Source organism: Neltuma alba, unplaced genomic scaffold (assembly GCF_004799145.2).
Source record: "Neltuma alba isolate B1F8T4 unplaced genomic scaffold, ASM479914v2 tig00002907_pilon, whole genome shotgun sequence".
In the NCBI taxonomy this organism is placed as follows: Eukaryota; Viridiplantae; Streptophyta; class Magnoliopsida; order Fabales; family Fabaceae; genus Neltuma; species Neltuma alba.
The window spans coordinates 798,355-815,455 of NW_021633066.1; the positions used below are offsets into that span (position 1 = coordinate 798,355).

At 37.0% G+C, this 17,101-nt stretch overlaps 1 protein-coding gene across 1 annotated transcript; it reads left to right on the plus strand.

Moving 5' to 3' along the window:
• The first annotated feature begins 497 nt into the window (after positions 1 to 497).
• On the plus strand, positions 498 to 17,101 carry LOC114739764 (uncharacterized). The gene is made up of 3 exons (XM_028927843.1): positions 498 to 502; positions 8,465 to 8,470; positions 16,429 to 17,101. Exons 2-3 carry the CDS (start codon positions 8,466 to 8,468, stop codon positions 17,099 to 17,101), a joined length of 678 nt encoding a protein of 225 aa, XP_028783676.1. The 5' UTR covers positions 498 to 502; position 8,465.

Below are 17,101 nucleotides of genomic sequence, written 5' to 3' on the forward strand. Positions count from 1 at the left end.
AGACCCTGCATTTCAGGTTTGGTTTCTTCAAACTTAATTTTTAATCAGGTCATATTTTATTTAACTAAACTAATTTTGTCGATTTGGTTTCATTGTCATAGGCATTGAGTCAGAAGAACAAACAAATATCTAAGCAGAATGTGTACCCACATACCATGTCTCGTGCAGCGTATGGTGGGTTGGAAAGAAGTATGATGAAGGAACGACTGAAGAATGCACAGATGGCTGCTGCTTCAGATCCTACTGACTACATGCCACCTATTGAGCGTCCTCGCAAGAAAAATGAAAGGCGGCGAGGATTAAAAAGGGTCAATACATTACTCCACAATCTGCTACTGTTGCTGAGAGGATTGTAAGTAATATTTAAGAATTATGCTTCATTAATTGTTTTTTTCAATTATCTTAAATTGAATTTGTTGCTTTAATGATACAGGATACACTTGAGGAGCAATTATCTCAAGGTACATTCATCCCTCAAGGACGGATAGATATCTTGGCCACTGTTATTGGAAAGGCTGACCATCCCGGAAGAGTCAGAGGGACCCCTAAAGGGATTGGTATTAAAGAATTTTTTGGCTCTTCTTTACGAAGAAACACTAGATCATCCTCCGCTAACATGGCATCTAAAGAGAAGCTCGACCAACGACTACAGGAAGAAACAGAGAGAGTTCGAGCTGAACTAAGTCAACAACACATGGTAGAGATGCAAAAGATACGTGACGAATTCGATGCCAAGTTTCAACAGACTCTGATGATGATGGATACGAACGGATTCTAGATGCCCCGAGTATCTGAACTTTCCCAAGTAATAATTACACATCTTTTTAGATCTTCTAAAGATTCATTTGATCCATTTAAACTTATTTAATGTTTCTTAACTAATTTTATATTATGTTTCAGGGTTCACTTGTGATAAAAAGCGGAAAGGGCAGTAATAATCAGACACAGCCACTGACAGTGTTTGACCCTGACCCTAGCCCTGACCCTGTCGAAGACAATGGGATGCCGTGTTCTCTCTATGTGGATTATGAAAATTCACCTATTCATGTTGCTAGTGGTCGAGCATTCATGGGCACAACGATTCACGGCAACAAAATTCCGAGCAATCAAGCAAGGGTGACAGTGGAGAGAATTGTTCGTGGTCAGGGGGTACACCAGTGCCCAATCCTACTGATGAGGTTCGACTCTTGGCCCAAGCTAAAGGACATTTCATTTTGTGGCCAAAGAGACTTATTGCAAAGCCAATGGTGAAAAAAGCGACAGCCAAGAAGGCCACAACGAGCGCATCATCAGATCCTGTACTCTTGCCTCTTCCTGGTGATGTTACGCTTATGTATTCCAGTTTGGAGGTTCTTCATTCCATAGTGCCAAACATGGATAAGCCTGTGACTTTCAAGATGCCGTTGGGGGTTGTGGGTTCAGATATAACATACGACTTCACCATTGACAAGAGGGATCTCGTTCAGTTCCTCAACTTTGAAGAGCTTAATATAGCCTTCATGCAGCTCGCTATTTTGTAAGTTACAATATCATTTTCTTATTACATATTATACTTCATGCATGTCCTAATGTTTTTTACTTGAACAACAGGCACTTTAATCAAATTTGTCGAAACGGAGGACTTGAAGGAACATATGGCTTTATGTGTCCTCAAAGGGTGCAGAAAGAATTTAATACTGTGGAAGCAAGGTCAATCTACATTATGACCACAATGACTCAGACCAGAAAACTAATATTTTGCACCTTACGTGGAAGGGTAAGTGTATTATTATATTTGAGATATACAAGTTATATGTGTTGAGTTATAATTAACATGGTTTGCCTTTTGCAGTTATCATTAGACTCTAATTGTTTGTGCCCCTTTTGACAACAAAATTTACTGGTTCAATTCACTCTGTGGAAGTCCATCCGAAGAAACGAAAGATGTCATCGACACATTAGTTTTGATTTATATATTTATTACTTGTGAAGTTTATACAAGCATACTCTAATATTATTTTCTCTTATAATGTTGATAGGGTTTTTCATACTTTTAATGTTGTGGCGATTAAACAAAATAGATAAGCACCAACATGGATTCTTTCACAGGTATATGTAGTTTTGAACTAACTTTTAAACATTTTTGGATGAATTAAAGTTAATGTTTATAATCAATAGTGTCTAATATTCAATTTTATATCTTATTTTTTTAGTACCGTTGTCAACAAGAACATGTTGAGTGTGGATATTATGTCATCCGCTACATGAATGACATAATTGAGACAGGAACGACTGAGAAATGAGACGAGGTAAAGATGAGTTACGTTACATGACGTTCTTCAATTCATTTCACATTTTTGATTAAGTTTACTATGTTATTTTTTATTAACAGATATTTCAAAATACTGCGCCATATCTCATGGATGATATCAACTTGATAAGGGACACTTTGTCAACAACATTGGTAGAAACTATTGAAATTTAGCTTTCAAATAGATAGGTTATTTCTCAAAAAATTCATTGTTAGATGTTTTCTCTCGATTCCCTCTTATATGTACATGTTCATGATTTCCATTGTATAGAGAAGTAGTTACTTCTATTTCAGAATTATTGGACTTAGCCAATACGTGTTCTTTGGTCTTAATTAACCACTTAGTTCTATGTGATATATATTAACTAGCTAATTGATCTTGTTCTGCGTGATCTACACTGCCTACATTTATTTGGAACTATAAATTGCAGAGTGGTAAAAATGAAAATCAAGCAGAATTTAAAAAAAAAAAAAAATTTTTAACGGCGGTTATATATATAACCGCCGTTAAAAGTATATTCCACGGCGGCTTATAAAAAAACCGCCGTTGAAAGTATATTTTCCATGGCGGTTTTTGTATAAACCGCCGTGGAAAATCAATTTTCCACGGCGGTTTTGAACCGCCGTGTTTTCTTTACCTTTGAACGTCACCTTTATCAACTCCGCCTTCAAAACCGCCGTAAAAAGCCAATATTAACCGCCGTGAAAAGCCTTTTTTCTGGTAGTGCTAAGCTACCTTCCGTCTGCTCTCCTATGTCGGTACCGTGCTCCAAGTTATTTCTTGGTGTGTTGGGACACCAGTTGGATCCTATTATTACAAGTGTGTATATATATAGCGAGTTAAAACTATGGTTAACCCATAACTGACTAAATCTCTCTATAGCCCCCACTCAGGCACACTTCCCTCTCTTAATGTGGTTGGTCATCTCATACCAAAATTCCTGTATATTAATCTTCATATGTCTAAGGGTCTCTAAAGTCTCTCCTACATTCGCGTTGCCCTTAACTTCATAGTCCACTATAATTTAGTTTAGGGAATAAAATTCGGCTTAGTTACTAATCATCATTCAGATGCCCTTGGATCATAAATAGCAATATAGAACATTAGCTTGATATTTAGAGACATTTGCAAAGAATTTCAAATCAGTCCCTAAGCTTTAATTCATTCTTTATGCATTTCTTACACATGGATACTTACATCAACGGGGACACTTACATGTATTTGACTCATGTTCCTTTATCCACAAAAATTCCCACGCTCTTCTGCCTTAGCTCATAAGTCGTGAGGCCACACATATATTTAAATATGAAATTTCTGTATTTTCAAAAGTCATTTCCATCCCACAACTCTAAGTAGCACACATAAGAAACTAAATACACACACAAGTATGTACTTGTTTTCAGTTAACTAGATTAGCATTTCATCAATCCCAAGGGTTCCAATTCGAAGTTTAGCTTCAATTTTTCACTTTAACCATTATAAAACAGTTCCTAGCATTTAACGTTAGTGACAGGCAGAACAAGTCTATATCAATTGCAAGTACATAAGAATTATAAAGAAAATACATTAAAACTTCACAAACTGATAGATGGTTCAAAAATGCAGACTATAAGATAGATATCCTTACCAAATTGATGGATACTGACGAAAATTTTTTTAAGAGAAATCAGATAACTAATAACAGTAACTCTCCAACGAATCAATATAAAATAGTCACTTTAAACCCACCATAATTTCCAAAAGAAACCCTCATTTAACCTGCGATTGCAACTCTCTCTAAAATGTAAAAATAGCCAGAGTGGTCATCACCTTTGAAGGACAAAATTAATTAGATGTGAATCCAACGCTCTCCTCAAGCCACTGGCGGACATATTTCTCTTGCTCTGAAACCAACATAGTCTCTGATTAATACAATATGAATGGCATCAGTCTGGTTATTAATCGCACAAAATACTGTTTTTTTTTTTTTCAAAAAAAATATCATAGACTATATTAGAAGAGAAAAAGATGAATACAAGAAGACGAAGAGCAAGATGAACGAACATACGAAGCAGATTAAACCAAAATCCACAACTGATAACCATGGCCTCCTAATCAGACTCATGACTTCGCAGACCGAAAAAGAAGTCAAAATCATCAACAAAAAGAAATTATGCGAGCAATGTGATTCTAGTGGAATAGGCAAAATCAGAAAATTATGCGGACTTTGAAATTCAAAACTAGGAAGTTCCAAAGAAATTCCCCCCCCCCATCAGTCCGTATACAGAAATCCAAAGAAGCACAAATCAATTCATCTTCAAGCTTCATACTATTATCCACTATCTTCATTCAAAAAGGACCTCAATCACAGTAAATATTACCGTCCATCCAGAAACCACAAAAAAGAAGATGCTAAAAGTCGACACACTTGAAGAAATAAAATAAATAAATACAGGAGTGTAGCGGAACTTCCACCTAGGAGGTTCATCGAAGGCATTAGCGGACCTATTATCGGCGGAATAAGAGGAGGAGGCAGAGATCGGGGTCCAGCGGCGGAGGCGGAGCCGTTGGTGGAGTTAGAATGGGATCGGCGAGAGTTATGAGAGGAAACGGAGTATGGAGGGGGGAAACGTAACCCACTTCTTCCTTCTTCCAGTTGCGAACGGGGCCTAGTGAAGATAGTGAGTGCCGTGGCAGGAAGATATTCTGCCCAACCCAGAACCCGCCTCCATGTGTGGCGGTGAAGGGAGAGGAAGCGGAGAAGGGAGGTTTTGGCGAGGTTGACGCGAAGGCAATGGGAGGGGAAGTTGAAGTGAGAATAAGATGAGTGGATGCCAGCTAGGATTAAATTAAAAATGAGTTGGTCATTATCATTGGTCAGAACACAGATGACGCGGTGCACCCGGCGTATACAAGAATTTCTCCTGTTTTATGGGCTAGAGCATTGATAGCCCAACAAACCAAACTGGAGTAGCGTTGTAAAGTATGCTCCGAGAGAGAAAACTTAGTGTTAATTAAAGACTTGAAATATCATTATATAAGTTAATAACGAATGAAGAAAATGCAGGATAATATCAGCAAAATATATACTACCTCCGGTCCTTAATATAAAACCTTGTTTGACTTTTATTTTGGTCCTAAATATAAAACTTCAATCCACTTTGTCTCTCATATTTATGTATTTTTTTTCAAGATCGTCATTCTAACAATAATAGTTCTAGCCAATATACTTGATTAGTAAAGATATTTTAGGAAAGATAATATCTATTTATTACAAATAACTAATTTATCTTTTTTTAATCCTCTCAAATTAGTCAATTAGCTCTTATAAATTAGACCGGAGGCAGTATATACAAGCTGACACAAGAGTGTACGACTTGGGGTTTAAAACTACGTTCCAGATTCAGTAATATAAAAGATAAAAAGCTCTTTTACGCACAAAATTTCTTATATTAGATTTAGTTTTTAGTCTCATATTAGAGACATGAGGTAGTACTTACCTGACAAAATCACTTAAAAATAAACTAATCCAATCACCCTTTAAGAGTTTTAATTATTATCATCCGTCAAATAGAAATATATTAGTCCGGAGGGAAAGAGATCATGTTAGAGTGTCTCCTTTCAGACCATCAAGCTTAGTCTAAATTAGCCATATTTCCACCATGCAACCTTTATTCCTCAAAATGAAATAATGAAAAATTATTTATTATTATTATAAAAAAGGAAAATCCCATATATATCACAATTCACCTTTCTGCGTAATAAGTGGTAAATAAATTCCAAAACAAATTGATATTACTATCTCTGATCATCTGAAGAAATTCCCAGTATTACCACCATAACCAACTTGAAAACGCTCCACTTCTCTCAGTCTCACTTCTCTAGCTATATCTTCCCTGCTAGCAGACTCTGAATATCGTGCTTTTTTTCGCAATGGAATATCTTACCCTTCCAAACATATGGACGTCTACCGAAGGCATATTCGTCAAACCACATGGCTGCTAATTTCTTGGCCAAATAAAAAAAAAAAAAAAAGCACCTGGAAAATTTTTTTATTTTTTGAAAACACACCCACACATGTGGCAAGCTTCCACTTTATGGCCCTTCATGGAGGTAGCATTGCTTGTTTTTCCAAGGACGATTATATGGCGCCACTTTTGGCATTTATCACCGTCAATGCATGCCTACTACCCGCCCAAAACTTTGTCTATTAGATTAACATGAATATAAAGCTTAAATGACCGCGAACTTTCTTAGTGAAATACTCCTTCGGTCCTAAATATAAAACCCTTATACACACCAGCATAGGGTCTTATATTTAGGACCGTTGGAGTAATACCAACTACAAAGAAATTGCATATCAAGAGGATCCTAGAATGTTAGGAAAAGCACAATGAGCAATTTCTAACCTTCGACAAGGATATATTGAAATTCATGCATTTTTTTAACATAAAATCGTTTCTCTTCAACTCCAGCTATATTCTTCCTATAGATACCCGGATGAATATTAGTCACAACCGTCAAGTCGGCCAAGTTTCTTCCCTCCTTCAGAAAAAATGAAAATGATATTAAGATCACTGTCCGATGGCATCCAAGAAGACCAAAAGGCTTGTTTAAAATAATTTGTCAACAATGCAATTATTTGGTGGATAAAGCATAATAATATTGTGAGGCCTGTAATATCCAAAATTTTATGGATTTAAGTAAAGCATGATGAAGGAGAAAATTTTTAGAGATATTATAGAGATTAAGACCCTTAAAATATGGTCTAAATAATTATAAAAGTTGATTTCAGGAATTTAGGACCTATTTTCTTGGAATATTCAAGGAAAAATAGTTAGAGGATAATTTTTGAGCTGAGATTTTTAGGATAATTATTTTATGGACTAAAGAATCTAATGGAAGAAGAAAATTCATATAAAATATCCAGGTTTGATTTCTGGAATTATTTGATTATCTTAGAAAAATAGAGAAGGATCAGGTTGAAGGAAAATAAAGACCAAAGGGTATGATAGTCATTTCATGTCCCTTGTCCCTTTTGATCTGCCAAAAACACTTTTGCCCTTCTCATTTTCCTCTGCTAACGACTTGAATGAAAAGGAGAAGGAGCAAAGAGAGCTTGAAAGGGCGAGAGGAAGACGAGCCATCACGAGCTACTGGAAAAGAACCAGTGATGTTTTTCTTGCATGTAAGTGTGCTTTCTGACTAAGGTGAGTCCTTCAGTCCTTCGGTCCTTCGTCTATCCTTGTTTTCTTTGATTGGGACTATACGGGAGTGAAAAAAGCATATGAAAATCTAGCCCTAGGGAGAGAAATTCAAGAATTGCATGAAAGCTTTGATCAAAGCATAAATTGGGAGTTGTGTGAGTGTTCCTGCACTTGTATGATGCTATTTGTGCTGATTTTTCTCTGGTTCCTGATTGTCAAAACAAGGGATAGGTGATTCAGGGAGTTAGCTTCAGGCTCTTCCTTTCTTTGGGTGTAATGTTGAATGTTGATGGAATTGAAGAGAGCTTTGTGACCCACCTATATATGAAATTGCTTTTGGGTTGGTTCTATTTTAATGACAATTTTGAAGACGTTTTGAGCCCAATATCTCCATTCTTTTAAGTTGATAGCATGGGTTCCATATTCAAAAGGCGAATGAAAATTAAATAGTATGATTATGAAGATTAACTAATGCTACATGATATTTTGGAGTGAAGGCCGTGAGGTTTAATGGAAAAGGGAGTTGTTATTGTTTTGTTTTGGTTAAATGGTCTTAACTGCTGGATAGGAAATGGGCAAAATGAGTTTGAATTTTCGAATGCTACAGATTGGAAAGTGATTATTCTTTAAATCTGGAATTTTAATAGGAGGAGGAATTGTTGAGTTTGGGAACCAAAATTTGATTTGAAGTTTAATGTTTTGTGTTCTCAAATGCTGAATATTATTCTAGTTAGTGGACCAACCTTACGGTGAACGATGATTAAACTTTATTACAGTAAAATGAAAATCTTAGAGGGGCAAAAGATATGCATATATTGCGAAATGGAGGAAAGTGATAGTGGCTGTGATGTTAATGTTGGGATGTGGCAGCTGAAACTAAATCACTTGGCAATGATTTAATTATGTATAAATGGGGAAGTATTTTCGGTCAAGTAGGTCCAAGAGGAAATGTAATCTTAAACTAGGGGACATTAAAATAGGGGATAGGATGATGTTGGTGAAGCTGGAATTTTATAAAAGTATGAAAGAAATGTTGTTGGTATTACAAATTTTAAGGACCTTGAATATTCAAGGTTGCTGAATTATTTTTGAAGACTTGGAAAAAATGATCTAGATATATATATAAATATGAATCTGCCCTTGCCTATATAATTTATAGGATTTGATATTTGTTCGAATCCATTAAGAAAGGAGCCAAGAAGGAAACAAGTGGAAGGGAGTACCGAAAAGAAGAAGAAGCAAAAAGTAGTAACTCTTTTCCTTTAATGTACTTGTGCATTGATTGCCACATGCTTGGATGTACCTTTATGTTGATTGTGCATGAGAACATGTAAGTTGCCTTTGCATGATAATATTTGTCATGACAATATGTGCTGGTTTCCATTTATTTTGGAATGTAGACGTGATATATAGCAACTGGTTATATGAGTGTATGGTGTATGTGCATCATTGATTTTATTTAGATGCAAGGTGTTGTTCTCTTTGGCCTATGTAGCATGTTATTGTGATCTTGTATGATTACTTGAAGGAAATTTGTTACTACTAATATTCTCTAGAATCTCACCCCTTCTTTCATGTAATACAGCAAGAGCAAATACTCCTAAGGGTAGGGGAGTAGTGATTAGTGGAGCTTAAAGGTGTAGAAAGCTGAAGATCTTTAATATACGTATATATATATATATATATTGCTTGAAATGCATCCTTTTGGAGTGAAGATATAATGTATATCTATTTTGATATGTAAATATTTCTCCATAAGGAGGTGGCTAAGGCGGATAAACTATAACTGCTATTGAAGGAAATGATCAATATTTTGATATATATATCTATATAGTACTTATTTTGCCTAAAATTATGTGTGTCTGTATATGTATCCCGTTGTATGAGCCAATGGCCAAGATATTGAAGGTTAAACCCTACTGGCTATAGTTGACTTAATACAAGATTCAAATGGCTGGATGGAAAAAGCATGGGTTTGATGGTTGAATGTGAACCATCAGTCTTAAACAGTTTTTAATGTTTTTGTAAAAAGGTTAAATTGGATACTTGAACCACTAGATAGGTTACTTTGAAAGTGAGTTTTTGAAAAGTCTAAAACTTTTCAAAAAATCCCGTTCCTTGAACAAGATTAGACCTTGTGTTTGGGAATTATGAAAAAAAGAAAAAAAAATTGTTTTTCCCAAGATGGAAACCTGACTTTTAATGGTTCGAAATTAAATAAAATAACTCTACTGGTATACAAGGAATGAGTATTACAAGGTCTATGTGACCGACCCCATCGTCAAATAAAGCTTGTTGTTGTTGTAATTATTTAATCGAACTTTAATACTCAAGGGAAGTTGATGAATAAAAAAATCTTGATTCTGCTTCTTTAAAAATAAGAGGTAAACAGGAAATTCTAAAGTGTGTGTGATAACCTACAACACTGAAATCATCTCTATTTAAACAATTTGGACCAAAAAAAGAAAAACCTCTACTTCAACAATGAGTTACAATAAAACTGCTTACACCAGAGCTCACCTATCCATTTTAAAATTTAGCCAAAGACCAATTACAAGGTGCTGGCCCCACAGAGAACTGCTTTCTGTTTAGAGCAGTTTCTCTTGAAAGTATTAAACTGACATCCAGGCCCCTGATCTTAAGAGGAAACAGAACAAAAATGACACGGAAGGAAATGGGAACTAGAGGGTAATCACTTTGAACTGTAGTCTGAGATCATCAAAACTATCAAAAACCGCAGCAGCTTGGTCATTACCACTCTCATCATCTTCACCTTAACAAAAGGAACTGTTCAGTAGCCACAATTTCCTGCCTCAATTTCTCTTCAACAATGCAATACAGAAGGTTTAATGTAAGTTGTCTTCAATCCATTATTATAAGAATACTTTTAGTGTGAATGACAAACTCAATTATTTTTATATATTTTGATATCTTTTATATGGGTTTTGTCAACTTAATCAGTCTTTTTAGCCTTAATTGATTATTAATTGATTTAATATATTTTATTTTGAATAAATATTTTATAGGGGCAAAATTGTCATATTTTGGTTTAATTGTGACTATTTGGTTTTTGAGGACAATTAATGCTAGCTTATTCTTGAATTTTGTTTGCAGGTTTTTGGAAGATTTAAAAATAATAATAATAATGAAAATGAAAATTAAAAAAAAAAGAAAAAATATAATAATAAAATAATTTTTAAAAAAAGGGAGCAAAACGTTGCGTTTTGCTCCCCCCACTAATAACCTATTATTATCATCTAAAGAGGGCGGAAGACGCAACATGGAGGAAGCACTATTCATCAACTTCAAGTGGCGCCGTTGCCGAGGAGCCAAGAAATTGGTTCCCTAGTAATTAAGTGTCAAGTAGCCTTGATTGGGGTTCATTTGTTGAGCCTTTTTAGTTTTTATTTTTGTTAGTTTTTGCATTTTCTTTAGTAGTTTGCATTTGTTTCTTTTGATTTTTCATAGCATTTCTTTCCTTTGCATAGAAAATTTCTCAAAAACACAACTAAATATCTTGATTTTTCATTCATTGCATTTTTCATTCTCATACACATACACTTGCATTGCATTGCATTCATCTGTTTTCTTTTGCTTAATTGCTTCTGGTTGATTGATTGTTTATGCCAAGAAAGGGTAGGTCTAAAACCCTAGTTCCTTCCAATCTTGAGCTTCAAAGTTCTTTAAGGGAAGTTAGACAAGACCAAAGGGTAGAAAGGACTAGTAAGGTTGAACTAGACAATTTAACTGATCTAGATTTGGTGGTTGAACTAGGTGACATAATTGAAACAGTTAATAATCCTAATGGTAACAACAATGGTGGTAATGACAGAGGGGGCAATGGACATAATGGGGAACATGATAGAGTAGGAGAGAATAATGGAGGTAACCCTAGAAGAAGAACCATTAGGGAAACCACTACTTCTGATGCAAATTATGATCCTTTTAATGTTGCATGCCCTAATGTTGATGTCAATTTTGAGATTAAAGGTCCACTGCTTAATTCTTTGCCTAAATTCTATGGTTTGACAGGTGAGGACCCGTAGAATCATCTGAAATCTCCCTCTATGGTATGTGCTAGCATGAAGCCGGTTGGAGCTAATCTGGATGAGGTTCTTTGGAAGGTATTCCACTTGTCTCTGGAGGGCAAAGTGCGAGAATGGTACATGAGCTTGCCTAAGCATATGGCAGATGCCTACCATAATTGGAACAACCTCAGAAAAGCATTCTTGGAGAAGTATTTCCCTGCTTCCTGGACTTCCACATTGAGAAAAGAGATCTACTCTGCGAAGCAAGACTATGATGAGTCACTTTATGACTATTGGAACCGTTTTCAGGACTTGCTTTCTAGATGTCCACACCATCAGATTCCAGATGAGCAGTTAGTCCAATACTTTTATGATGAACTTAAGACCCAAGATAAGGGGATGTTGGATGCTGCTTCTGGGGGTTCTCTCATTGATTTAACTGTTGAGGAGGCATGGGAACTTATCAAGAAAATGGCATTGAACCATCAACAGTATAGCATCAGGGAGTCTAAAAATATCAATGCAATGCATGCTAATCCTTCTTCAGTCCACATTCCTCAATTGGACACATTCACTTCTCAAATTGCTGCGTTGACTGCACAGTTGAATAAGCTTGCATCTCATACTCCCCCTACTGACACTTGGAATCCTAATTCCATGGAGATGACTGCACCTAGTTGTGAGCATTGTAACTCTGTTATGCATATCTCTACTGCTTGCCCTCATAGATATGAGGAAGTTTCCGCCATGTATCAAGGAAGGGCCAATCAATCTAAGCAATGGAACCCATACTCAAACACATATAATGAAGGATGGAAAGCTCATCCAAATTTCCGATGGGGAGGAGGTGACAATAGGCAAGTTCAAGAGGGGTTTCAAGGGAATATGGTTCCTCAAGGGCAATCTTACTATGGAGGGTTACAAGGAGAATCTTCTAGAGCCATGTCTACCCCACAGCAATCACAATCTAAGGATGATGAGCAGTTCTCTCGAATACTCAGGGGCATTGAGGCAATGACTGAGCACATATCTAAGTCTGAAGCTAAATCTAAAGCTAGATTTGCAACCCTAGAGAATAGGATGGAGCAATGGGAAACTAGAATCTCTAATTTGACTTCTTATGTCACTAAGTTGTCAAATGGTGTGAGTGAACAGCAAGCTAAGGCTAGTGGTTCAATGCCTTCCAACACGGTGATAAATCCTAAATCTTTGAATGCAATTACATTGAGAAACGGTAAGGAAATTGGTGCTAAGACAGTGCAATTCAAAGATGATGAAGAGGGTGAAGAACCGGTTGACGAAGAGATAGAAGTTGAGTCTCCTCCTTCTAAAACCACTCAAGACATTCCCAAGGCCACTCAAGAGACCTCTATTCAATCCAAAGAGCCAATAGAGAAAGGATCACCTCCCAAAGGTGATGAGGTAAACATTTCTGACTTGCCTTTTCCTCATTCATATCTCATGAGTAAGAAAGTTGTTGAAAAGAAAGATAATGATGAGCTTTTTGAAATGTTTAGCAAACTTGAGGTTAATGTGCCATTACTTGATTTGATTAAAAAGATGCCTAAGTGTGCTAAGTTTCTGAAAGATCTATGTACAAACAAGAGGAAGTATAAGCATAGTGAGAGAATCCAACTGGGGTCTAGTGTTAGTGCTATCTTCAAGCCACAGCTACCTATTAAGTGTAAAGACCCGGGTTCCTACACTATTCCCTGTACCATAGGCAAAACAAACATTTCACATGCCTTACTAGACTTAGGTGCAGCCATAAATGTTATGCCTACCTCTATCTATGAGAGTTTGGGTATTTATGCCTTGAAAGACACCAGTGTTGTGCTAGGTCTAGCTGATAGGACTGTGAGACATCCTAAGGGCTTTCTTGAGGACGTTCTTGTACAAGTGAAGGGTCTTGTGTTCCCAGCTAATTTTTATGTGTTAGATATGACTGATGAGATTAAAGCTGATAGCACTTTGATTCTAGGAAGACCTTTTCTTAGAACAGCCCAAACCATAATTAATGTGAAAGACGGGGTCATTACCATGGGCTTTGGGGACCAACAGATTACCTTCAATATTTCTGATGTTATGAGTCAAGGTTATGCATATTGCTCTTACTTGGGTGTTAATTTGATTGATTGTGCTGTTAATGATGTTGATGATTTGCATGAATCTGAGATGCATGAACATGACTGGTATGGTGAGATTGTTAAGCATGATGATGCATTTACTTGTTTATCTACCCCTCATTCTTCTTCTTTTTGCTCATGTTATGGTGACGTGGTGTGTGTTAACTGTTTAGAAGTTGATCACCTCCTTTCCATCTCTCATGATTTTGATGCATCATCTTGTCTTAACTGTGATTCTGCCTTGAACATTACACTTGATGATAGCCTTAAGAAAGGCAAGTTTGTTGATTCTGCAGGTACTGATGATAAAGGAGTTGTTACACAAGCTACACCGGTAGCTTCTCCTTTGAGTGGTGCTGGAACATTAGAAGAGGCTAGCAGCAAGCTTGCTACTGACTTAGTCACTTCTAATCCCACTCTTTCTTGTGATTTACTTGATGTTTCTATTGATAAAATTGATACTAATCCTTCTTTTTATAGGTCATCCAAGAATGGCACTGAGTTGGGAAGTGGAAGACATACACATCATGATGAGCTTATATCTCCTTCCCCAAGCCATATGGACATGCCGCTTGCATTGAATGCACTTGACATAAAAGATTTGGTTCCTTCTATTGTGCAACCTCCTGATTTAGAATTGAAACCCCTCCCCCCTAATTTGAAATATGTCTTTCTTGCTGTTGATTCTAAATTGCCTATTATTATTTCCAGTTCTTTGAGTAGTTCTGAAGAAGAAAGATTGATTTCTGTATTGAAGAGTCATAAAGGGGCTATAGGATGGTCTTTAGGGGATATTTCAGGGATTAATCCCTCGGTTTGCACACACAGGATCCTTTTGAATGAAAGGTCCAAGCCAATTAGGCAACCATAGAGAAGATTGAATCCTCTCATTCTGGATGTGGTTAAGAAGGAAGTCTCAAAGTTGTTGAGTGCCGGGATCATCTATCCCATATCAGACAGTGAGTGGGTAAGTCTGGTACAAGTAGTGCCAAAGAAGAGCGGTATCACAGTAGTGACAAATGAAAATGATGAACTGATTCCAACTAGGGTTCAAAATGCTTGGAGAGTGTGTATAGATTATAGGAAGTTGAATGATGCTACGAGAAAGGACCACTTTCCATTACCTTTTATAGATCAGATGTTGGAAAGAATTTCAGGAAAGTCTCACTATTGTTTTCTTGACGGTTTTTCTGGCTATTTTCAAGTGCCTATCGCTCCTGAAGATCAGGACAAGACTACCTTTACATGCCCTTTTGGTACCTTTGCTTATCGAAGGATGCCATTTGGGTTGTGTAACGCTCCAGGTACCTTTCAAAGGTGCATGATGGCGATATTTAGTGATCTTCTAGAGCAAAACATGGAAGTTTTTATGGATGACTTCACTGTTTATGGTGAGAGTTTTGATGAGTGCTTGAATAGTCTAGAGCAGGCTCTTGAGAGGAGTATCGATAAGAAATTGGTTTTAAACTTTGAAAAGTGTTAGTTCATGGTTGATAAAGGGATAGTCTTAGGTCACCTCATCTCTCAAAAGGGGATTGAGGTTGATAGGGCCAAAATTGAAGTTATTTCATCCCTTGCTTATCCTACTTGTTTAAAGGATTTGAGGTCTTTCTTAGGGCATACAGGTTTCTATCGGCGCTTTATTAAGGATTTTAGTAAAGTTGCTCTGCCTCTTTCTACCTTATTGAAAAAGGATACTGAATTTAAATTTGATGATAAGTGTAGACATGCTTTTGACACTTTAAAATCTATGCTTGTTTCACCTCCTATTCTCACTGCACCTAACTAGAATTTACATTTTGAGTTGTCTTGTGATGCTTCTAACTTTGCAGTAGGTGCCATGCTTGGACAGAAGGAGGAGAAACAGTCTAGACTCATAGCATATGCCTCCAAGATGCTTGATTCCGCTCAAGTGAATTATACCACTACGAAGAAGGAACTGTTTGCTATTATTTTTGCTTTGGATAAGTTTAGACAGTATCTTATAAACTATCAAGTGGTTGTCTTTACAGATCATACAGCGGTTCGATACCTATTTAAGAAGCCTCAGTCTAAACCTAGACTGCTGAGATGGGCTTTGCTACTACAGGAGTTTGATATCGAGATTAGAGATAGAGCCGAAGCGGAGAATCATGTAGCTGACCACCTTAGTCGGTTACCTGAAGGCACACAGGGAGTTGACTCTTCATATCTTGTTATTGACTCATTTCCTGATTCTACACTTTTTGCCTTGGCTGTTCATGAGCCTTGGTACTCTAATATAGTTAATTATCTTGTCACTGACCTTGTACCTCCTTCTATGTCTAAATTTCAGATAGATAAGCTGAAGAGGGAGGCAAGATACTATATCTGGGATGCTCCAATCCTGTAGAAGCAATGCAGTGACCATATCATCAGACGCTGTGTTCCACATTCTTTATCTTGTGGGGGCATTTTAGTGCTAATAGGATTGCTAGGAAGGTTTTATAGAGTGTGGTTTTTATTGGCTTTCTCTATTTAAGGACGTTTATTCTTTCTGCAAGTCTTGTGATAAGTGTCAGAGGTTTGGGAGTTTGAGAAGGAAGCATGAGATGGCTCTATGACCTATGCATTTTTGTGAAATCTTTGATGTGTGGGGCATGGACTTTATGGGTCCCTTCCCTTCGTCTTTTGGGTTTTCATACATATTACTTGCAGTAGATTATGTGTCTCGATGGGTAGAGGCAGTGCCAACTAGGAAAGATGATGCTTCTACTGTTGTCAAGTTTTTACGTTCTCATATCTTTTGCAGGTATGGCATTCCAAGAGCAATCATCAGTGACCAAGGAACACACTTCTACAACAGGACCATCAAGTCTCTATTGGCTAAACATGGAGTCAATCACAAGCTGGCCACTCCTTATCACCCTCAGACGAATGGGTTAGCTGAAGTCTCTAACCAGGAAGTGAAACGAATACTTGAGAAGATTGTGAAACCATCCCGTAAGGATTGGAGTGAAAGGCTTGAGGAAGCTCTTTGGGCTTACAGGACTGCCTACAAGACCCCTATAGGCATGTCCCCCTTCTGGTTGCTCTATGGCAAGGCTTGCCATCTACCTATGGAGATCAAGCACAAAGCTTATTGGGCAATCAAGGCATGTGATGCAGATCTTGAATCTTCACTAGTCAATCGGAAGATGCAACTCCAAGAACTTGAAGAAATGAGACTTGAATCCTATGACAATGCCAGAATCTACAAAGACAAGCTAAAAATGATTCATGACAAACAGATTCTGAGGAAGCAGTTTTATGAAGTTGACAAGGTTCTGAAGTTTAAAGCCCGGTTGAAGTTGATGCCCGGGAAGTTAGTCACCAAGTGGGAAGGTCCGTTTAGAGTTACTAAAGTATATCCCTTTGGCACGGTAGAGCTCGTAGATGAGGAGACCGGTATAACTTCACAAGTCAACGGCCATCTGCTAAAGCACTACCATGAGGATCAAAAACCCCCTTGA